The following is a 25,190-nucleotide window of genomic DNA, read 5'->3' on the forward strand; positions in this document are numbered from 1 at the left end:
TTTACTTATTTAGTTATCCATTCACTTGGCTATTTTGAGACATAGCCTTGTTTATATACTTCAGATTCAGTTCATTCAGAGAGAGAGAGAGAGAGAGCAGGCCCTGAGCCAGACTTTTTTGTTTTTAATTAATGTGAAATCTAAGTAGAAATTAAGAGAAAAACGATTCACCAAGTAAAGTGGTTTGGACTCTGGAACACAGTATGACCTCCTTATTACACATATTTGAAACAAAACACATCAAACCAAGCCAGACAACACAGGAGTCTTAACTCTTTGAGTCCACTGTTTTATTTTGTACATCTGGTCACAAAAAAGGATCAATATCGCACACGCACGCACGCACGCACGCACGCACGCACGCACACACTCTCACACACTCTCTCACACACTCTCACACACACACACACACACACACACACACACACACACACACACACACACACACACACACACACACACACACACACACACACACACACACTCACACATTCACACACAAAGGAAATCATTGGAACAAACCCAGTTGTGCTATTTTGTTCTTTGTTCTTGATTTGATTCATCTCCACTTTTTTTATAACTTAAAAAAATAATTTAAATAACATCGATTTTCCATGGGCACTTTATAGAGATGAAACTAAAATAACCAAAAATAATGATCGCCGGTTGATGTGTCAGTGGTTTCTTCCCCCCCCCCCCTTCTTCTTCATCGCCTTCCTCTTCCTCCTCGTTCTGAGTGCGAGACAGTCGTTTATAAGGATGATTTTATACTTAGTTGCGTGACACAACCACGGTATAAAAATCAGGCATTTAAATATGCTTCGAATGGTCCTTCTCCCAGCGGAAGGAGTCGTTCCGCAGAACTTTGGCCAGCTTCTCGTTGAAGGGCGTGTAGAAGTCCCTCAGGATCTCCTTGGTGATGGGCAGCATGGGGCCCAGGTTCTTGTCGGCCGGCCGCCTGGTGTTGGAGGCCGGGCTGTGAGTGATCTCTGCCTCCTTCTGCTCCGTCACTGGCCCTGTTAGAACACAAACATATCAATTTATATTTGTTTGCTAGAAACCTTGGATAGAAACCTTGTATGTCCAAAACGGTTATGGAAAAAAGAACCGGAGCACCCATGGATCCAATGTAGTTATTGTTTAGTCAAAATAGCTGCTATTTTCACAATTTTTGGCCTATATAATGACATGCCCAAAATAGGAATGCCATGTTGAAAGTTGTTAAAGCTGCCATCTGGAACTTATTTGAATAAAACTTTAACCAATCTTTATGTGTGAGTCACTCTTGGACAGACTGAAATAATAGACGCTTGTTGCAGGTTGAACTAAACTTGCGATAGAATAAAATAAGACAAAAATAAATCTCCCGCACGCAAACGAGGTCTAAAGACTGTGTGCTTCTCAGTCTGTCACGCCCCTAGCATGACGCACCTTTCCTTACAAAGAGACCTGCAAGGGGTTGAACACACTACAGCCATTAAGTAGACACACCACAATACGAGAAGGCCAATAAATAAATAAATACAATAATAATATTGAATATAAAGTATACACGTATACAGTATACAAGTATACCGGTACATCTGCAGTGGTTGGAGGTGGGTCTCTCCCCACAATTCCATTGAGACATTTAGACCCTGGTGTTGGGAAGGACACCTACAGGTTGACAACTATTCTTCCTGAAGCTCATAGTGCAATATCTAACCCTGACCAAGCAGGGAAGCCTTGTTGGCAGAGGTGCAGCGATTTTGGTCTCTCATGTGGGAGACCAGGGAGGAGTGTTGATTTTGACAGAAAATGTTGATTTAGTTTTAGTCATAGTCTTTTGAATACAATTCCATTTAGTTTTAGTCATATTTTAGTCATCTGAAATGTTTTAGTTTTAGTCTAGTTTTAGTCGCCTAAATATAAGATTAAATATAAGCAACACCCGTCGCAACCAAACATAAAATGACTTGTCTTTTAGTTCTACAGGATCTCTTCTCCACTAGTCCCTCACTAACATTTCAGTCTAGTTTTTATTAGTTGACGAAATTGTCAATATATTTAGTCTTAGTTTGAGTCATCATAGCTTAGATTTTGTTTAGTTTTCGTCAGTGAAAAAGGTTTTAGTCGACGAAATCAACACTGCCAGGTAGGACATGAAAGTTATGGATTGAAGCTCTACGTTTATTATGCATGGGTGAAGTGAGGAGGCTTCCTGACGCGTGATTATGAATCCCACCAACGTTATACAGTAGGATTGACCCGTCTTACCTGTGTCTGATTGGCTCCCTGGCAGGCATAGTTTTACTGAGGGTTAGGGTTAGTGTTAGGTTTAGGCATAGTTGCAAAAACGAGAACTGTCAATCACAGCGACTACTGGCCAATCACAGCGGGTTTTGACTAGAACTGCGGTGGGATCCATAATAACGCCTTCCTGACTGCTTAATAGCATTTCCTTACTACCATTTATTTACAACCACGCACGCACGCACGCACGCCGTTCTTTTATAACTCTATCACACACACACACACACACACACACACACACACACACACACACACACACACACACACACACACACACACACACACAGGCCCAAGAGACATCCCACCCCTTCGAGTGCTCTCTCAAAGCATTCTTGCAAGCACATTAAGCACTTAAGCCTGATTTGTATTTCATGGTACAATGGTATAGCGCGGTGAAAATAGTCCATCTACAAAAATGTATACAAATATTAATGAAAAATATGTTTCTTCCTTCTTTTCTTTTCACATTTTCCCTTGTATTGATCATTCAGAGCTGGTCCATGGATATACTGTAGCTCAGAATAAGTGCAACAGAGTCCAACGGACTGTTCCATAATAATACACAGCATCAGCATCTGTTCACTTCCAATTCATTTCAGACTTTCAGGGAGATAATCACACCAACGGCTCTGAAGAACTGAGCTTTAGGGCAATTCAACCTCCGGAGTGAGTGGCTGTCACACTGTCACAGCACAGGCAGAGGGCACTGCCAACACACACACACACACACACACACACACACACACACACACACACACACACACACACACACACACACACACACACACACACACACACACACACACACACACACACACACACACACACACACACACACACACACACACACACACACACACACAACACACACACACACACACACACACACACACACACACACACACGATCGACCAAAAAGCCCCTTGGGATCGACTGATCGATCGTAAAGACATGGCTGCCCACCCCTCATGTAAACTCTCTCTCTCTCTCTCTCTCTCTCTCTCTCTCTCTCTCCTCTCTCTCTCTCTCTCTCTCTCTCTCTCTCCCCCCCTCCCTCCCTCTATCCCTCCCCAGACCCCTAACTAAAAAGCTATTTCCTTCACCAGTTTAAGGTGGAGCCTTTTGTGCTGAGCCAGGCCAAAGTGTGAGGAGGTTATAGTGAGAGAGGCTTTTTGAGTGCAGACGAAGCAGACTTTGCTATAGGTTCAACGGGGATGGCACATGGGTTAACCCATTAAAGCCGGGAACGCATACTGTGTCTCTTGATTTCTTTGGGCTATTAAAAAATAGCAGATATACAAGCTCGTAGCACGGCAACGAGTGCCGCGCTATGAGCTTGTATATCTGCTATTTTTGAATAGCCCAGAGAAGTCTTAAAATGACACAAATGATGCTTTCCCGGTGTTAAGGGGTTAAACACTAAAGACAGCATAATGGTTTGCCCATTGATCTGCTGTGGGAGCTGAGAGATTCAGATCATGCTCCTTGAGAGAGCCCAAGGGGACAAGCAGCGAAAAACAAATCATTACAAATCATTTATTGTACATTCTTCGACTATATTGCAGCAGTCGTATACATAGACTTAGAGAGGCATCATTACCTATGCCTGTTACCACCTGGCCTGGCCTCGTATTGATCGCTGCACAGATGAAAGAATGACTGCTGCTCTCTAACCACAGCCTCTCCCGCATATACTGTACTGTAGGAAGCTAAAACTTCTAACGGCTCATACAAAGTATAGCAGTGGTGGAAGAAGTACTCACATTTTGTACGTACCGTAAGTAAAAGTACCAATACCGCAATGTAAAAATACTCTGTTACGTTAAGTAAAAGTTCAAAATTGACTTGAGTAAAAGTACAAAAGTATTGGCATCAAAATGTACTTAAAGTACCAAAAATTGAAAGTACTCATTATGCAGTAAGTTTTCTAATGTATAAAATGTATAAAAAATGATTTAAAAATAGCAGATCTACAAGTGTGAGTTTGTAGATCGGCTATTTTCAAATGGCCGAAATGTATATAGGGCTGAAGTGGTTAATGCATTTTTTGTAATAATAATCAAAATCTACAAAGTAACTAGTAACTCAAGTTTTCAAATAATTGTAGAAGTAAAAGTACAATATTTGCCTCTGAGATGTAGTGGAGTAGAAGTAAAAGTACAGACAATTAAAAATACTCTAAAACAGAGGCGTACGGTCATTGGGGCCAACGAGGCCATGGCCTGGTCTGTAAAACCTTGCTCCCCAGGGGAAAAATCAACATAACAACATTAGCAGCCCCTCACCCTATTCTGTTGTAGCCAACCACAGAAAGTCGCCTTTGTTTTCAAATCGGGCTTATTTGCATTAGGCCGAATTGTTAATGAGTGGCCATTAAAAAACGGTTTCCCCGTCAAACCGGTTCTCTTGCCAGGTAAACAGTACAAAGAGGGGCCAGAAATAGCTCTACATTTCATTATTGTTGTGACTTAAGAATCTGGCCCGGTCAACGTTAGAACCCACCATACGCTACTGCTCTAAAAGTAAAAGTAAAAAGTATAGTAAAAATACCTCAAATTGTACTTAAGTACAATACTTGAGTAAATGTACTTAGTTACTTTCCACCACTGCAAAGCAGAATCTTTGGCCAAAGGAGATTCATTCATTTACCAGGGACAATGCAACATGAATCAATATTTCTGTGTCCACATCAGTGTATTAACCGTGCCAATTAAGGCTTCTACTGTAGTTCTACTATCGATGATTTTTTGCACACTCACCCAGGTTCAGGAAATTGAAGACTTTGTGCATTGTGTATTTCCTGTTGGAGGCGTGGTCTTCCAGGCGCAGCACCAGAATCTGATCCTGGCTAAAGACCGTCAGCCAGTCCATTATGAACACAATGTACAGGCCAATCTGCAGTCTCACCTGCAAGACACATAATGAGAGAATCGATATGAGATACTGCCATTTATGTCCAGGCAAATTCCTCCCCTAAGCGGAAAGAAAGACACAAAGTACAAATTCAATACATGCAATGGTTAACAAACATGCACCACTTTTAACCACTTAAGCCCAATATGTTTTTTTTGTCGGACGTGCGACAAATAGCGAAAATAGCCGATCTGCAGGCTCACAATGCGTCATGACGTGTTGTAATAAATTAATAATGATAATGCATTTTATTTGTAACGCACTTTATATTTGAACCAAATCTCAAAGTGCTACATATTTTAAATACCAAAAATAAAGATAATAATAATAAAACTGTGAAATTAATAGAATGCAGATCAAAGGTCCAGCTGTACGCAGCTAAAAAAAAAGTTTTAAAAGTTAAACAAAACACACGAGGCATCAATATGTCCAGCTAGGCAAATGCCTTGTTAAAAAGAAAGGTTTTTAGTCCCCTTTTGAAAGCGTCAACGGACTGTGGTGCTCTCAGATGGTCAGTGAGGGCATTCCACAACTGAGGACAGGGAGGGCATTCCACAACTGAGGAGCAGCTGAGCAGAATGCCCATTTGTTGTCAGCTTGTATATCTGCTATTTTCTATCTATTCATGTAAACTTGGAACATTGTTGCAGATGTTCACCTATTATGATTTGCACAAACTAGGGACATCAGGTTGGGAGAGAGAGAGCAATTTCACCGGCTGTGTCCTTTATCATCTCCACACAGTACAGTCGGGAGTGTAAATCTTAATCATAAATGTGTAAAGAATTGACCTTCAGAGGTCCCCCGATCCTTAACTCATTGACTGCCAGAGTTAAAACATCGTCCATAGCTTGAGGAGGAGATGGTGGGCAGTGGTGTAAAGTAACTAAGTACATTTACTCTCAAGTACTGTACTTAAGTACAATTTTGAGGTACTTTTACTATACTGGAGTATTTCCAATTTCCAATACTTTTACTTCTACTCCACTACATCTCAGAGGCAAATATTGTACTTTTAACTCCACTACAATTATTTGATAACTTTAGTTACTAGATACTTTGCAAATATACATTTAAATTATTATATTATAAAACATACATTAACCACTTTAGCCCTATTTTATACCTAGGCTATTTGAAAATAGCTGATCTACAAGCTCACAATGCGTCGCGTTGAGCTTGTAGATCGGCCACTTTGCCTGAGGACAACTGTGGAAAACGCTGGCCTAAGGCCCAGATACTGACTGGTGGTACTGAGTGTGTGGGACTGTGTGAGAATGCTGCAGATCAGGCCAGGCTTCTCTTGTGCAAAGAGAGTGGCTCTTTGGGGGTTGACTGTGTGACTTGTGATTTTAACAGAGCAGCCAACTCTTTTCATAGTAGTACAAGCTTTAGCGTGCCGCTAACAAAGACAGGGGGTTTTCACTTCTGTCCACCTCTTCTATCTTGACTCTCTCTCTCTCTGTGCACTTAAGCACTAGTACTTGGTGAACGGTGGCCCTATGCAGCTTTGTGAGACAAAAGCAAGGGGGCGTGGTGCACCTTGCACACTCACTGGCATGCCCTTGTTGAGAGTAGTGTTGTAGACACATGAGCGCATGGTGTACTCCGTAAGGCATCCCTCGAACAGCTGCAGAGACTCTGACACCTTCTTGTGGAAATTCTCTGCAGACTTATTGGTGCTTTCTGGGAAATATAGATAATCAGAGTAGAGCCTGCAAGACAGCAGAAGCAGAATTTACAGCTTTATTGTCACATCACAGGTTTACAGAAGTAAAAAAGTGGGTGAAATTCGATTTCGTGCATTGTTTCAGTGTTGATTTCGTCGACTAAAACTATGACGAGAAATGTTTGTTGACTACCTTTTTCCACTGACAAAAATGAAATAAAAACTAAGCTATGATGACTGAAACTAAGACTAAATATATTGACAATTTCGTCAACAAATAAAAACTAGACTAAAATGTTAATGAGGGACTAGTGGAGAAGACATCCAATAGAACTAAAAGACAAGTCATTTTATGTTTGGTTGCTTTCGGGTGTTGCGCTCTGAAAATAGCCGATCTATACAAGCTCACAACGCGTCGCAGCGCGACGCGTTGTGAATTGCATTAAAAAAAAAATACGCATTGTTGGAATTGTATTAAAAAATAGCAGATATACAAGCTCATAGCACGGCACCGAGTGCCGTGCTATGAGCTTGTAGATCTGCAACAAAAATAAAAATGGTGAATATTTTGTGCAAATCATTGAATAAATATATACTTTTTAAACAAATGTTTTTACTCAAATCTTTGCTTCTGGGGGTCCCCAGGAAGGACCCCCAAAATTATATGTATTTGGTCGCGGACCCCGCCCATCTCAAAATATTTAGTTCCAGGGACCCCCACCCAGGAGCAAAGATTTGAGTTAAAAATGTTCGCTTTAAAAAACAATGCATAGCCTATATTGAAAGAGCTGCACAAATTTTCATGATTAAAAAAAAATAAATAGCAGATCTACAAGCTGCGAGCTTGTATATCTGCTATTTTTTAAATAGCCCAAAGTATAAAATATGACTACAATCTAAAATGACACAGATGAGTTCCCGGATTGAGTGGGTTAATAAATAGAGTATTTTCCCCACCTCTCCACCGGGTCCCTGAGCATGACGATGAACCTGGCGTCCGGCTGCAGGGCGTGGATGAAGTCCAGGGTGAGGAACGGGGGCTCCACCCCCTCGGTTGTGTTGTCATAGAAATAGACCCAGTTGTTGTTGTCCCACATGGTGGACGCACTGGCTTCTCCTACGGGAATACACACACACACACACACACACACACACACACACACACACACACACACACACACACACACACACACACACACACACACACACACACACACGCACACACACACGCACACACACACGCACACACACACACACACACACACACACATCATCGTCTCAAACTCATACAAATACATAAAGACATTGTGTTCATAATCTATTATCAGTGGTGGAAAAAGTACTCAAATGCGTTACTTAAAGTTGTACAATGCAGAATCCCAAATAACGATTTTTAGCAACCTCTGCTGGTCACTACCGTCACTGCATACAATTTCCGTAATCCTCGATTACCCAGAATTCCATTCGTTTTCACCGGAAGCCGGAAGCGTTTCAAAAAGCGATCTTTTAATTGTTTTATACTATCTACGGATCGTTTCTCTTAGCCAGTGGAGCATTAGTTACCATGAGCTGTGCTTTCTTTTTCTGTTCTTTTTCGATCTTCCAATCCTACATTCTCTTAACATCAGCGTGAGGTTCCTTTTTGCTATTACCGCGGTAGTTCCTGGCCAAACAGGAAACCGTTGCGATAGTTCCTGGGGACGTCGGCCACGACGTCATGACGTTGGCCAGGAACGTCATTTTCCCGGGAAAGTCCCCCCAGTCCACGTTCAATAGAAAATATATAAATAAAAGGCTTCCGGGGGTGAAATTCATGGAGTGGGTGTTGTGAAACTTTTGCCACTGACAAAAGATATACAATTTAACTTTAGTTTTGTTGAAAACGTTACCTAGTATTACTTTAAGTAAAAGTATCAATACTGCAATGTAGAAGTACTCTGTTACAAGTAAAAGTCCGGAATTAAAAATGTACTTGAGTAAACGTACAAAAGTATGAAAATGTACTTAAAGTACCAAAAGAAAAGTACAAAAATGTTTGAAAATAGCCGATCTACAAGCTCACAACGCGTCACGGTGCGACGCGTTGTGAGCTTGTAGATCGGCTATTTTCAAATAGCCTAGGTATAAGATAGGACTAAAGTGGTTAATGTATGTTTTATAATGTAATAACTTATATCTGCAAAGTAACTAGTAACTAAAGTTTTCAAATAATTGTAGTGGAGTAAAAGTGAAATATTTGCCTCTGAGATATAGAGTAGAAGTTAAAGTATTGAATATTATAAATACTCCAGTAAAGTAAAAAAATACCTCAAAATGTTACTTAAGTACAGTACTTGAGTAAATGTACTTAGTTACTTTACACCACATGTTCATAATCTATTTTGCATTCAACATAATACAGACATCATTGCCCACTCTCTTGGCGCTCCGCTTGATTTGGAAAACACAGCATTTTCAGCAGCTCGCCACTAAAAAAAGCCTCTGGAATGCAAACAGGAACGTGGGAGACAGGCCACGTTACTGTAAAATGAAGAGGACAGAGGCTCCGTGGCAGGAACACAACGCTGATCACAGGGCAACACGTTACTTTGAACACAAATTCGGGAGAAAGACAAAATGGTAAACGCCCCCGGCTTGTGAGTGAAATTATGGAAGGGGGAGACTTGCAGCCGTGTCCATCGCGTGGCGATGCTTCTATAGCCTGTAATGCATTGGTTCTCAAAATGGGGTCCGGGGACGCCCAGGGGTCCTTGAGGGAGTTCCAGGGGGTCCCCAGCTAAATGATGGATAGTTAAGAAGCCAATCTGGGAACCCATTGCCAAATAAAAAAGGAAAAACAGCACCCTCTGCTGTTTTTTACTCTTTCACTAATAGCTCTGGGGGGAGCTAAGTGAAAACAGGGAGCTAAGTGAAAACAGTGGAACACTAACACCTCTTCTCCCAGAGAACATGGATCGTTTTGGTTAGAAGCCCACTTGTTTCTATGATGAAAGAGCAAGTTAAAATGTGAATATCTTTCCGTGGTTTTGTCTGCTCCGAGGACGCTATTGTTAAATGAGTTTCGGTTTGTTTCTAGTGGGGAAGGATCGGCAGACACGTAAATCCCGCCCACTACATTTGATTTGGTAAAGCGCGGCCTGCTTCCTGATCTGAAGGCACGCCCACTTGTAGGCCAGTGCGTACGCGATATGACGAACCCCCCCGACAGATTCAAGCGGAGAGCAGAAAATCATCTCCGCAATCATCTGTTCCATAGATATGGGCAGTTGAATGTAGCTTGTTTTGGCCGAAAAGCAACAGAAGAGAAAAGGCCATTTTCCCAAATCGAACAACAAGGAAGGGAACAGGCTGTTTTTTTTTTGCGATCACGTGATATACTTGTTGCTTTGCTTCTCTGGGAGTCAAATGGTGATTCCCAGGTTAGCGAACAGTGCCATCTAATACCACTGAAAACACACAACTCATCGTACTCGTCATTGGCTGTGTGCTTAATACATTTAGGCCATCATTACATCACAACGAGATTTACCCGTGATGATGTTGCGTTGGCTGGAGGCTCCACTAGAGTTTGCGTTCAGGTGGTTCTGGATTTGGTAAGCTGCCTCGTCGAATAAGTCCAGGTAGTCTTCCACTGGATGGCGATGATGGAAGTCTCCGCTAAGACCCATGGTACCTACAAGAGGATGGAGAGAAGACTATTGATTGATTGAATACTTTATCAGCAGTTTGCAAAAAAAGCACAGGAAAGTACAGTTTAATACAAGGTCTGAGGACTAAGAGGATTTTAAACCCAAAAAGGCCTATGGCTTGTTTCCATTGGGGTCCTTTGTACTCAATTCATAATAATAATAATAATAACTTGAATTTATATTGCGCCTTTCTGAAACCCAAGGACGCTTTACAGTACACAAAATAAACAAATGAATTGCCAAAAGCCTGAGTAAATAAGTGTCTCTTCAGTTCATAGAAACATTTAATGAAAGACAAATATACACTACTATGCAAAATATCATAAAACAGTTTGAAAACAAAAACAAAAATATGTAAAGTAAACAGCTCAAGGGGGGGGGGGGGGGGGGGAGATGGGCTTTGACTTTTACTATGATTCCATATAGCAAAATACATACTGCATACTCAAAATATGCATGTCTTATATCCCTAGTCCTAACCCTAACCCTAGAAATACATTTTTAAATACATTTTATTTATATCTGACCACTCAAAACTGGTTTCTGGGTGTGGAATGTACCGTATTTTCCGCACTATAAGGCGCATCTGAGTATAAGGCGCACCTTCAATAAATGTATTATTTTCATATATAGGGCGCACCGCATTATAAGGCGCATCCGCACTATAAGGCGCACTGACGGTGCGGCTTATAGTGCGGAAACCAAGGGAACCAATATTGATACATATATAAGGCGCATCGGATTATAAGGCGCATCCGCACTATAAGCGCCTTATAGTGCGGAAAATACGGTAGATAGAGCTTCATTGATCCCAGGAGGGAAATTCAGGATTTGCATGTTGTATGAGCCTTAACAGTTATAAATATCACAGTGTGTATGTACGGTATGTAAACTTAGGTGAAAAAGTTAAGGAATGTATATACAGCTAGAATGTGTTTTCCCTGTTGCTTGCTTATTTTTGTTGTTGTTCCGCATACTGGAGCACCATCTCCTGATTTACTGTCTATCTGCACTATAATCTCCCTAAAACACGTCGATAAAAGTTCTAAGTTACAGCTGATAGCTGAAAGCCTCTCGCGCTGCCGAAGGCTCTCTATTATTCATGAATCCAAATGACTGTTTCAGTTAAAGGGTGAAAACAAAAGCCGTGCCTGTAGTAGTTTTTGGGAATGGTACTGAGGCGTTGCACTGTGCTGCGGAAGGCTTGCCAAAAAAACAACAAAAACTAAGAGAATGTTTGCCTGCTTTGCAGTCTGAACCCTCTGGGTCCGTTCTAATAATGAACTGAACTCTATAATCCAATCCAAACTAGAAAAAGTGCTCCTCGGAGCACAGGTCTCCGCCAGGTCAGGTACGTTATTGTGGCCTCCTGGTGGCGCTATAATAGGCCAATGTGAAAAGGGTGCCATTTATTCTTAGGTCGTTCACGGCAATCGGACACTGCATTCATGATTTGAGGCATTTTGTTCCAAAAATGTGTTTTGCTAAATTAGACCTGCTGGTGGCGCTATAACAGGCCAATGTGAAAAAGGGTGACATTTCTTCCTTGGCCTAGTGGGAATGTGTTTGTGAAATTTCACGGAAATCGCAAGCTGCGTTCATGATTTGAGGCATTTTGTTCAAAACGGACCAATCCTGCACATTTGGAAGCGAACCTTAGCCAATGAGGATGGAATATGGGAAATCGGACAGATCCGTGTTGATCACATGACTATAGAGATACTGTGTACCGATTTGCATGACGTTTGGATAAAATCTGTAGGAGTAATGTAAAAAAAAAATGGTTTTGCACAAATCGGCCTCCAGGTGGCGCTATAACAGGCCCATGTGAAAAATTTGAGGTAGAGGTTCTGAATTGGCATCCAGGGAGTGTGTGTGCACAGTTTCGCAGCGACCGGGCCAACGGTGCCAGAGATTAGCTGCTAACACACAGACAGGACACACGGACACACACACGGACGGACAGAGGGTAAAACATACTCTCTCGCCATGCCTTTCGGCCTGGCGGAGACAATAACCGCGTCTCTGGGAAAACAAATTTTGATTTAGTTTTAGTCATATTTTAGTCATCTGAAATGTTTTAGTTTTTGTCTAGTTTTAGTCGACAAAATATCATAAGATTATTAGTCGACTAAATCTACAGTTGATTTAATCAACTACATTTTATTTGATGGCGTCGTAATGGCTGATTTTACACTTGGTTGCATGCTGAAAATAGCCGATCTACAAGCTCACAACGCGTCGCAGCGCAACGCATTGTGAGCTTGTAAATCTGCTATTTTCAGAGCGCAACACCCAAGCGCAACCAAGCATAAAATGGCTTGTCTTAGTTCTACTGGATCTCTTCTCTATTAGTCCCTCACTAACATTTGAGTCTAGTTTTTATTTGTTGACGAAATTGTCAATATATTTAGTCTTAGTTTTAGTCATCTTAGCTCATCGTAAAATTTTTCGTCTTAGTTTTAGTCAACGAAATCAACACTGGTTCTGGGTTCTTTCTTACCAAATGGTGTCTCAGGGCTAATTTATTGCATTACGTTTTTACGGCATACTGACCAGAGTCTAGCCTTCTAGAACAGTGTGTCTGGTGCTAATCCCCCAAATCACTTGACCGATCCAGGCCACATATCTTGTGCACACTGCCAGTAGGCCACACAAGTACCTCCACTAATATTTTTCACAAAATGTTTGATACGTTTTGAAACATTTTAACTCTCATTTTATAATGGGTGTCAATGGGGCTCTGATGAAGCTGAGACCTAATCCTAAACTTTGCCTTTGGAGTCATACGCCATTATATTTAATCCATTAAGACCGGGAAAGTATCATGTGTCATTTTAAGATTTCTTTGGCTATTCAAAAATAGCAGATCTACAAGCTCCAACACCGTGAAAATGTGTGCAAATCTTTGAATAAATATTTTTTAAAGCGAACATTTGTAACTAAAATCTTTGCTTCTGGGGGTCCCTGGAACAAAATATTATTTTAATTTTTTTTCAAATATAGCAGACTCGGTGCCGCACTATGAGCTTGTATATCTGCTATTTCTGAATAGTCATGGACTAACTGCAAAATAACTTGAGACCAGATTGCTGAATTTTCATGAAACTTCGAAATGACCTTTTGAGTCAAAAGGGCTGAAGAACAAGATAATAATTGAGGGCAGTGTAAAAATTATTCTCAGGCATTCTACTGCAATGGTTCTCAAAGTGGGGTCCGGGGACCCCCAAGGGTCCTTGGGGGTGTACCAGGGGGTCCCCAGCTAAACTTGTTAATATAGCGTCACAATCATTTTAACCACTTTAACTATTATTATATACTTTAGCAACATTATAAAAAATAATAATAAAAAAAAGCAGATATACAAGCTCATAGCGCGGCACCGAGTGCAGCGCTATGAGCTTGTAGATCTGCTATTGTTGAACAATCTTGAAAATGTGTGAAAATCTTTTTTAACATTTTTAACTCAAATCTTTGCTTCTGGTGGGTCCCTGAAACAATACTTTTGAGATGGGGGTCCGCGGTCATTTTGGGTGTACTTTACATGAAAAAGTTTGAGAACCACTGTTCTACAGAACACAATCTTTCAACTTATTATCCAGTATTTTAAAAGGACGTGATTGAAAAGCATTTCTACGGCAAGCACTAAGGGCTAAACAAGGACGTAAAGATGACCTCTGTGTCTGTGCGTGAGGACAGAAACAGTTGTAACAACAAAAATAAGACGCTCAAACATTGTGCGGCAGCAGAAGTGAAAACAGGAAACCGTGCACTGATTTTAATGTGGTGCACGAAGAGGCTTGGAAATGACGTGAGGCCTCATTCATGCGTTTCAAGTGGTATTCATCCACCACAGCATTTGACGCTGTGTGTCACAAAGAATGGTGAAATATGCTGCATGCTGCACGTGTGAAACAGACACAACGCTTAACCCATTCAATACGGGAACGCATCTGTGTCATTTTAGATTTGTTTTTGCTATAGCCTATATAACCATTATTTTATACTAAGAATATTGGTATTAAGAAATGGCTTGAAAGAAATTGCTTGAAAAAAGCATATAAAGAAGAAAAAAAAGAATGAATGAAAATAGCCGATCATTTGACAATAATGACATGCCCCAAATAGGGACGCCAGGTTTAAAGTGCATGGTTAAACTGGCACAATAATCTTATGAATTGAATTGAAATCTTTTGTTAGTTTTTATTTTATTTTATTTTTTATTTTTCCTCAACTTTCCAATTGGCCCCCCTGGCGTCCCTGATCCTGTTGGCACCCTGGGTGGCCACAGCCCCCCACTTTGAACACCTACAGTATGCGTTATTGTGCACTGTCCCGGGAACCCATTTGCCATGGGAGCGTGTGCAGAGCGTCTGCAGTGGGACGAGGAGTGTTTCCAAACTCACCAAACCTCTTGCGAGTCCACCAGTGTGGCTCTTTCGTGATGGAGAACGTGACGTCGGGGTGCAGCCGCAGTCGGTCGTACAGGTCCGTCGTGCCGCACTTTGGCTGGCCGATGATATAGAAATACGGCAGGCACCGCATGCGGTAGTATTTCCCGCCGCGGTGAAACAAGTGTTCCCGGAAAGTGTTCCTCAGGTGTTCGAACACGGTGTGCAATGTGAAGAGGTTTGTCCTGTAAGGGTCCGTAGTGATATTCCCGGTGCACTCCTCGTACCAGCATGGGTTCTTCACGCCGGGCAGGAATTTGCGGGGGATGACTGAAAACAGCTGTAAAAGACAAAAGAAAAAAATGCGCGTTAAAAGCTCCCAAAGGCAGGTGAGTCTCGACACACATTCCCAGATAAAGGAGGCCATTTTCAGAGGAATTGTATACAAAATTTGATAAAAACCTTGAGCTGATCAGTGTTTATGCCAGCTTCAGATACTAGGGAATGGAGGATTAAACTAGTTCCACTAGTTGATCGGACAAACATTGAGGCTGATTTTCCTTTTTGAAAAGTTATTTTTGGCATCTTCTGCTTTATTTCGGACATTTTAGTGTAGATTAGAGAGACAGGAAACCCAAGGACAGAGAGAGAGAGGAGAAAGACATGCGAGGCAAGACGCATTCAAACCCAGGTACTCGTGCTTAATAGGGGCATAAAATGCTTGTATCTGTGTATCCACTTAAACCATTATTTTATTATTCAAAAATAGCAGATATACAAGCTCATAGCGCGGCACCGAGTGCCGAGCTATGAGCTTGTAGATCAGCTATTTTTTGAAAAATCGTGAAAACTTGTGCAAATATTTGAATATATATTTGAATATATATATTTTAAAGCAAACATTTGTAACTCAAATCTTTCCTTCTGGGGGTCCCTGGAACAAAACATTTTCAGATGGGGGTCGGCGGCCAAATACATTAAATTTTGGAGGTCCTTGACATGAAAAAGTTTGAGATTCACTGATATAGTAACATACGTTTTTCAGAAAACGGTCAGGATTTAGAAGGCATTTTGTAGAATCGGAACCTCAGGCCTTAAAGGTTTCATGACATTCAGTTTTACCACACATTAAAAGTCTTTGTCATGGTCCTTCAAACGTGTATAAAAACTTTTAACAAAAAAAATCCACTCCAGTGATCCATGGCAGGTGTTTTTCTCTCACATTTCTAAAGCCTTTTGAACTGCAATGAAAAAATAAATCTTTGCCTGCGGGTGTCGCTGTTGAGGGATTTTGCCTGTCAATCATCGCCTCTGCTCCGCCGCCCCCCCCCCCCCCCCCCCCCCCCGAAGGAAAGGATAAGGGAGGGGAGGGGCGAGGAGGAGAGTGGGCGGGATTAATGGCCTGTGACTTCATTGCCCAAGGGCCAAGCTCAGATTACTTTTCAGCCTAATTATTCAGAAAACCCCAGACCACAGAAAATCCACTGAATGTTCAAAGTTCAGATTTTTTGGTGTAATTGAGGTCAGAAAACCCCCCAAAAAACATAAAAAATAAAAAAAAGTGAAAATGAATGTCACAGAACCTTTAATGGGTTTACTGACTGAGCCACCAGGTACCCCTGAGGTTGATTGTGTGTGTGTGTGTGTGTGTGTGTGTGTGTGTGTGTGTGTGTGTGTGTGTGTGTGTGTGTGTGTGTGTGTGTGTGTGTGTGTGTGTGTGTGTGTGTGTGTGTGTGTGTGTGTGTGTGTGTGTCAGGCGCGTATCGTCATTGGGGCCAACGAGGCCATGGCCCGGTCTGTAAACACAACTTGTCCCTGTGTAGGATCCAGGGGGGGGGGAAAAAACTAAAAATCAACATTAGCAGGTCCTCACCCTATTCTGTTGTAGCCGACCACAGAAAGTTGCCTTTGTTTTCAAGTGGGGCTCATTTGCATTCGGCCGAATTGTTAATGAGTGGCCATTAAAAACCAGTTTAGCCGTCAAACCGGTTCTGGCCCGGTTCTGGCCCGGTCAACGTTAGACTCCACCAAACGCCACTTGTGTGTGTGTGTGTGTGTGTGTGTGTGTGTGTGTGTGTGTGTGTGTGTGTGTGTGTGTGTTATATCAGACATAGACAATAGGCTGACACCATCTGTGTGGGAGTTCAGCGTTATGATGACCGCGGGCTGGAGGACTTTGTTTCTGGAGCATCAAAAATGAACACACTTCATTTCTATCCCATCACCTCTCTTAGCTTGTCTGTCACTCTCCTCTATGTATCTCGTTTACGCTGATGTTTTTCTTCGTACAGTACGCTCTGCTCCCACCGGAGCCCGGAGGTGTGATTCTGAGTCATACACAGGTCTAGAGGTGGCCCTGTTCTCCTGACAGCTTGAAGGCAGCTTCCCATTTCACTCTTCATAAACTCCCCCGCATTTCAAAACTCCTGTCTCTATTATGTGAAAAGGTCCGATGTTATGCAATAACTCGCTCGTCGCTGATGAGACCGAGCGCATTTAAGGACAAGTACTTGCGCAATCTGCGGCGAGATTCGATATTGATCGCCCCCCAAACCATGTTCCCTTATTCATTAGCCCACTCAATAAGAAATTAGTTGCCAAATAGAGATGGCAAAAGCCCATTATCATTAGGATTAGGAATTAATTGAAGCAGGCGGTCAAGGAAGACGGGGGCCAAACTGTGGGATGACTGTGGGACGACTTTGAGCTTCAAATCCCTTGGGGGGACTTGGAGGCGGGACAAATCGGGTGCTAAGCACACATGCAATTATCTGGAGTAACCTGGAGTGTTACACAAGGTTTTCAGAGCCATTTTATCGGCGCGCAAATGAAATTAGAAATGGCAATGTGTGAGAGTAAAGTCTAGATGGAACACGGTGAGGCCAACTTGTAGGCAAGAATACTGATTCAAATCTCTCTCTCGGGCGTCTCCAACAATTCCGGTTTTGAAGACGTCTGAGACTGTTAATCAAAACACGCCCGGCCACATTTTGCATTCTAATTACATTTTAAAGATAACCTTTATGAAATCACTTGGGTGTGCATTGCCCCACAGTGTGCCTTCCGAAACAATTTGCCAGCACAATCTAAAAGCCTAATCCAGGGGTAGGCAACCTAAGGCATTGGCACAGGGAAGGGTAATCACTGGCACACTGGTATAAGTGTGAGAGAAAGGATTTGTTCTTTCTTTCAAAGATCAAGCAGACAAGGCAGAGTCAATAAAACGTGTTATGTCCAGGTATGCAAACTCTGACTGTTGAATAAGATGGGGTGGTCTGGGAGATAGGTGGGGGTTATTCTGATCATTACAATGTCCTGATGTGAAAGAAAACGTTTGTAGCCTATGTATATGGACAGCCAAAATCTTTTGGAATTTCTTTTTTATGTGTTGCCATAATTAAAGGTAGGGTAAGTGATTTATTTTTGGTTAAAATAAGTGTTAAATAGCTCGATATTCTGATAGTACTCATTGCTATAGAGTGTAAAAGGACTCTCCCATGTCTCTCCAGGTCTTTATTAAATCGAAAATGTATTTTCAGTGCTCTCTCCTGATTGGCTTAAATTTTGTCACCTACCTGAAAATGGACTATATTCTGTTTACTAAAGAGCTGGAGAGACCCCTGTGACAGAACAAACGCTCTGTAGCAATGATTACTATCAGAATAGTACTTTAACCTTTTTAACAAAAAACAAACAAGTCAGCGCGAGGCGTTGTGAGCTTGTAGATTGGCTTGTAGATCGGCTATTTTCAGCATTAAACCAAGTGTAAAATCAGAATCAGAAAAATATCACTTACCCTACCTTTAAACTTAAATGTTGATATGGCACACTGACTATCAAGAAAATAAAAACATGGCACTTCATGTCAAAAAGGTTGCCGACCCCTGGCCTAATCCCTCACCCCCACCCCACCTGACTGAAATAAATCCAGACGCACATCGTGATGTGGTTGTAACTCACATATGGATCGCTGCTCATCAGCGCCTTGCGGTCCGGGAGCTGCCTGGTGCTGCTGAACGGCCCTGGGCTGCTGACCACCAGGCTTCCGCTGGCGAAGTGGAAGGGGGACGGGGTGAGGAGGAAGCCCTTCTTGTCCCCCGTCAGGATGTACGAGGGCATGATGAGGAACGTGACGGCCAGGCCCAACAGGAAAACGTACAGCTTGACCTTGCGGAAGCAGCCCAGCGTGCTCCAGCACTGCCTCGTCGCCCTCGCCGACGCTGCCGGCACTCGCTCCAGCACGGCGAACAGGCTCATGGTCGCCGTCGTCGAGTCGTCCATCTGCAGCAGCAGCGACCACTTGCAGTAGACTTACTGTATTGTCAGCGGCAGTGGCGTTTGGTGGATACTAACGTTGACCAGGCCAAAACCGGAACCGGTTTGACGGCTAAACGGGTTTTTTTAATGGCCACTCATTAACAACAGATGTCTAGGAGCTCAGGCGCTGGGAGGAAGAAACCGGTTTCTACACATACGATTATTGCAGCACTCCTGTAATTATCTGCAATTCCGCCCTCAGATTCATCTTATGGAGGCCATCACCCCTGAGCACACACACGCGTTAAAGTCTATATAAGTTCATGTAAATATATATTAAGTTCTAAATAACAAGAATTAATTGGATAACATATCCAATGTGACAGTGTGTGTGTTCAGTAGTGCTGCTTTTAGAAGTGGGGGAGCGTAGATGCATGCGCATTCACGTGCACGCGCATTCACGTGCACGCGCATTTTCGTGCATGTGCGCAACACGCGCGGACACAGACACACTATAAAAACATGCAGATGTAATGCGGAAACATTGTGACAGCGCACCTTGACCAATATGAAAACATTACATTGCATATGTTATGAATAGCATTAAAAAATTTAATAACATCAATAAATATGAATGACAAAAAGCCTATATGAGCCTATATGCATGGCATTAAGTGCATGGCAAAGGGTGTATTTTTGCCTATAGCAAAAACCATTGCGTTTTGATGTGAATAGTTTGTACAACTTGTACAACTTATATCATTTATCTGACGCTTGCTCCAGTCTAATTGCCCACTCTACAATCATCAGCAGTACTGTAGATGAACGTCGGATTGTCTTTCTAGTGGTTGATAAGGTCACAATATAGCAGGATATTATTGCATCATGTCTTCCATACACAGCCATATGAACACTCATTGTGTTTTCTGTGGCTGTGTATTTATCTAATAAATGCAATGTATGGAATTAAGCTGCAACTCTACTGACGAACGGTACAAGTCCTTACACACCTGCAAATAATTAGTTTTTTTTCATCAACGACAAGGTTTTGCTCCGGATCAAAAATGTACTTGAGTAAAAGTACACAAATATTGGTCCGCGCCCCATTGAAGACCATAAAAGGCAACCGTAAACTGACGATACGTCACTTCTCTTCAAAAGGGACAGATCTACAAGCTGACAAAGCGGCGCGACGCACCACATGACAAAATTGTAGATCAGCGCAAGCGAGTCCCTCACACGATTAAACGTTTATAAAGTAAATAGCCGACTCTCACGTGTAATGAAGAGAATAAGAAGTTTGTTTACGGTTTAACCTCATGAACAAAGGCTAATAAAACTTGGAATGAATATTATATTGTCACGTCCCCGTCTAGGGGAAAAAGAGATGCAACATAAAGTGGGAGTGAAACACGTTATTATTTAGAACTTATTATATATTTACATGCACTTAAATAGACTCAAAGATATAGATATCAAAGAAATGTAACTTAACGTGCTGTAGGCCTACAAGTCGTTTCCATTCACATGGCATGTGGCCGTTGCATGTGTCTACTTTGCTTTACCATAACACTAATAAACTGGTTTCTGCACATACCTAGGGATGAATGCAGCACTTAAATTATCTGGAATGCATCCTTCTAACAATACAGGTCGAGTTATTTGCATATTGAAATGGATTTGCATATTGAAACATGTCAAGCCTCTGACGTTTTTACATATAGTTCATCATGCAACGCGTGTGTGTTCCGCCCTCAGATTGATCTTATGGAGGCCATCACCCCTGCCCCTACACACGTGATAAAGTCTATTTAAGTTCATGTAAATATATATTAAGTTCTAAATAAAAACGGGTTTCACTCCCACTTTATGTTGCATCTCTTTTTCCCCTAGACGCGGACGTAACAATATAATATCCATTCCAAGTTTTATTAGTATTTGTTCATGAGGTTAAACCGTAAACGAACTTCTTATTCTCTTCATTACACGTGAGAGTCGGCTATTTACTTTATAAACGTTTAATCGTGTGAGGGACAATAATGGAGGCCAATAAAAACAATAAATACCAAAAAGCTTTACCAGGGGGTCCCCTGCAAAATGTGTTAATACTTACTTACTTAATCCTCTTCGTTCCCTGTGGAACTTAAGGATGCGACTATCTTCATTTTAACCCCTTTATCCATATTTTGAACTTTGGCTATTCAAAAATAGCAGATCTACAAGCTCATAGCACGGCACCGAGTAACGCGTTATGAGCTTGTAGATCTGCTATTTTTTGAAGAATCTTGAAAATGTGTGCAAATCTTGAAATCACTTTTTTTTTAAAGGCAAACATTTTGAACACAAATATTTGCTTCTGGGGGTCTCTGGCACAACACATTTTCAGGTGGGGGTCCGCGGCCACATACATATCAATTTTGGGGGTCCTTAGCACATAAAAGTTTGAGAACCACTGGTGTAGGGGTCGACATTCTGGGGCCCTTTTCCTGTCGATGACCACCACAACGTACCCGTGGCAACGGATGACTTAAACATGCTACCGATGTTTCCCATGCGGAGAGACTGGGACCTCCACTTGCCCCTGGTTCTGTGGGCATACTAGACCGCAGTCCATCTGCACGTTGCATCCTGTCCGCCTGGGATCTACAAGCACACAATGCGTCGCAAAGTGAGCCAAACTGAGGGACCACATGGCCTCCATGAAACTCCTGCCCTGTTGGACTTTAGCAAGTTTGAAGTGACTTTAGGCTATAGTACTATAGTATTGGTATAAGCACTGTAGAGAGGTCAAAGAGAAAGCAGAGACTGGCTCCAGAGGCTAAAGAGAAAGGTAGCAGAATTCAGCACCATGGATAGCGCTCTGACAAGCAGTAACATAAACAGTCATCAATCAAATCAGCCAACAGGCTATGTCTCTGTTTACTAATACAAGCTGTTGTTGGAGGAAAAGAGGAGAAGAAAAAGCACTTTACTCACCTAATGGCATTCGGTGACAGTGGTGGAAAAAGTACTCAAATGTTTTACTTGAGTAAAAGTATCAATACCACAGTGTAGAAATACTCCGTTACAAGTAAAAGTCTGGTATTCAGATTTTACTTTAGTAAAAGTATTGGCCTAAAAATATACTTAAAGTAGCAAAAGTAAAAGTACTCTTTATGCAGAATGTCCCATTTCAAGTTTTCAAAATGTATACAAATATTTTGTTAATAGCCGGAATATATATAGAGCTTAAGTGGTTAATATAAGTTTAGTAATACAAATCTAAATCTAAAAAGTAGCTAGAAACTAAAGTTTTCAAATAATTGTAGTGGAGTGTAAGTACAATATTTTCCTCAGAGATGTACTGTAGTACTGTACTGTAGTGGAGTAGACGTAAAAGTATTGAAAATTGGACATACTCCAGAAGTAAAAACACCTCAAAATTATACTGAAGTACAGTACTTGAGTAAATGTACTTAGTTACTTTACACCACTGTTCGTTGAGCAATGTTCTAGAAGGGTGCAGTAGTCTCCCAAATGACAATGATTGAGTTTAATTTGAGTTCTTTGAACACGAAATGGTGGCAATTTGAATCACTGGCAAGGGCCTGTTCTCCGACCAACACACTGTGAAAGTAATTAAAGTGTGTTGTTGAATTTGTCCTCGGATTAGAATTTCCTCAACGCTCCAGGGGGAAAGTCTTTTCAGCCTGAGGTGTCAGGAAAGTCTTAATTTTAATTACACAATTCATTTGCCTGCCCTAATAGCCTCAAAATCAAATTACAAAACTTTTAATCCATCCGGTTTCTTAATTGGCAATTGTTCACTGCTTATGAAAGACGTTCACCAGAGGAAAGGAAGTCATTACACAGACTTGATCCTGGTAATTACGCGGTTATTGCCTCACAGCCCTCAATACAACTTTAATATCAGGGTCACTTACCGCATTATGAGGAAAATACAACATTGGGAACATGTTCACATTTTCACTTAAATGTAGCCTACCGTGTAGCTTGTAAAAATAATAACCGATTTTCAAGTATCAATTAGCCTAGGCTTTACCTGAGCCATCCCTGCTTCAGTGCTTCTTCTGCATTGGTGGCACAATCTGTAACGCTGTCGCCTCACAGCTAGAAGGTCCTGGGTTGGATTCCCGCCGGGGACGCTGTGGGCGCTGAAGGCGTGTTCTCTCCTCCGCGTCATCAGTGCCCATACCCTACCTAGGTGGGGTTGGCGAATAGGCCTTTCTGTGTGGAGTTTGCATGTTCTCCCTGTGTCCCCTATAGGTAGGTACCCTCACAAAAAAACATGCAGTAATCCTGGTCTCTATACTGCCTCCCCCTGGTCAGCCGGGGCACCCGATGGAGAGGAAAGGAACTGGTTGGAATAACGTGTTCCTTCCACGTGCTACTGTACGTCCTACCGGGGAAACCCCCCCCCCCCCCCCCTGTCAGATGATAAGAAGCGGCCTGCTCACTCCTCATGCATTGAAGGAAGTTCGGTGCTCTCCCCATGCTGGCAGATGGAGAGTAGCGCCCAGGATTACAGCTTAGGCAATTGGCACTGCATGGGTGAAAAAAAAATCTAAATCGTGGGATATTTTTTGGGGGAAATAATAAAAATATAGGTGTACTGCAAAGTTTATTTGAGTAAAAGTAGCTTACAAAAGTATTCAAATATACTTAAAATGCCAAAAGTAAAATTACTCATTATGCATTATGCACAAGGTATATCAAATGTATAAAATGTATTAAAATATTTTGAAAATGCCCAAAGTTTAAATAGGGCTGAAGTGGTTAATATAGCCTATGTATGCATATATCCCATAGGCCAATGGTCCCCAAACTGGGGGGTCCCCAAATCATTTTGGAGGGTCCCCAGATGATTAGCTTAATGTGCAACATTGTTTTCTCACTCAACAGTAAACAAACCAACATATAGGCTACAGTATAAGTGTATACAGGGTACAATTTCATGACTTCTAAGACCTTTTTAATACCAAATTGGCCAAATTGGCAAACATTACGTAAGAAAGAGGCAAACATTGTGAAAATAGCCTTGTGAGCTTTATGTTCGGCTATTTTCATTTTCTGTGGAACTGAGTCAAACTAAATGTGTATTGCCTACAATTCCAAGTGCTTGACTGCTTGTCAGGGTGGGGGGTCCCCAGTTCAAATATGATTATTTTGGGGGGTCGTGGGCGTGGCCTGAAAAGTTTGGGAACCCTTGCCATATATAGGCTATTGTCGATGTCAGCGTGTGCGATGCCATTTTTACATTGCCAGTTGGCACATCCACCAGTAGATGGCAGTGTTGGTATACAAAATACTGCTACCCTTATTATTAGAGCTGTGCTTCCCCTTAAGTCTTTGTCCAGTGCCAGTGTGTACTCTGTTTATACCATATTCAACGTATCTTTCTTCTCACTCTTTGTATTTACTTATTTGGTTATCCATTCACTTGGCTATTTTGAGACACATAGCCTTGTTTATATACTTCAGATTCAGTTCATTCAGAGAGAGAGAGAGAGAGAGAGAAAGAGAGCAGGCCCTGAGCCAGACTTTTTTGTTTTTAATTAATGTGAAATCTAAGTAGAAATGAAGAGAAAAACTATTCACCAAGTAAAGTGGTTTGGACTCTGGAACACAGTGTGACCTCCTTATTACACATATTTGAAACAAAACACATCAAACCAAACCAGACAACACAGGAGTCTTAACTCTTTGAGTCCACTGTTTTATTTTGTACATCTGGTCACAAAAAAGGATCAATATCGCACACACACACGCACGCACGCACACACACACACACTCACACATACACACGCACGCGCACACACACACACACACACACTCACACTCACACTCACACACAAAGGAAATCATTGGAACAAACCCAGTTGTGCTATTTTGTTCTTTGTTCTTGATTTGATTCATCTCCACTTTTTTTTATAACTTAAAAAAATAATTTAAATAACATTGATTTTCCATGGGCACTTT

At 41.7% G+C, this 25,190-nt stretch overlaps 1 protein-coding gene across 1 annotated transcript; it reads right to left on the minus strand.

Annotated features, from left to right (window-relative positions):
- Window positions 1-273: 273 nt before the first annotated feature.
- Window positions 274-19,211, minus strand: LOC308105121 (carbohydrate sulfotransferase 15-like; the record flags this gene model as incomplete). The annotated part of the gene is made up of 7 exons (XM_080455753.1): window positions 274-1,016; window positions 5,052-5,199; window positions 6,761-6,920; window positions 7,832-7,991; window positions 10,404-10,547; window positions 14,970-15,294; window positions 18,915-19,211. 7 exons carry the CDS (start codon window positions 19,209-19,211, stop codon window positions 811-813), a joined length of 1,440 nt encoding a protein of 479 aa, XP_080311879.1. The 3' UTR covers window positions 274-810.
- Window positions 19,212-25,190: the final 5,979 nt, after the last annotated feature.

Source organism: Gymnoscopelus braueri (genome assembly GCF_963280865.1).
Source record: "Gymnoscopelus braueri genome assembly, chromosome: 17".
In the NCBI taxonomy this organism is placed as follows: Eukaryota; Metazoa; Chordata; class Actinopteri; order Myctophiformes; family Myctophidae; genus Gymnoscopelus; species Gymnoscopelus braueri.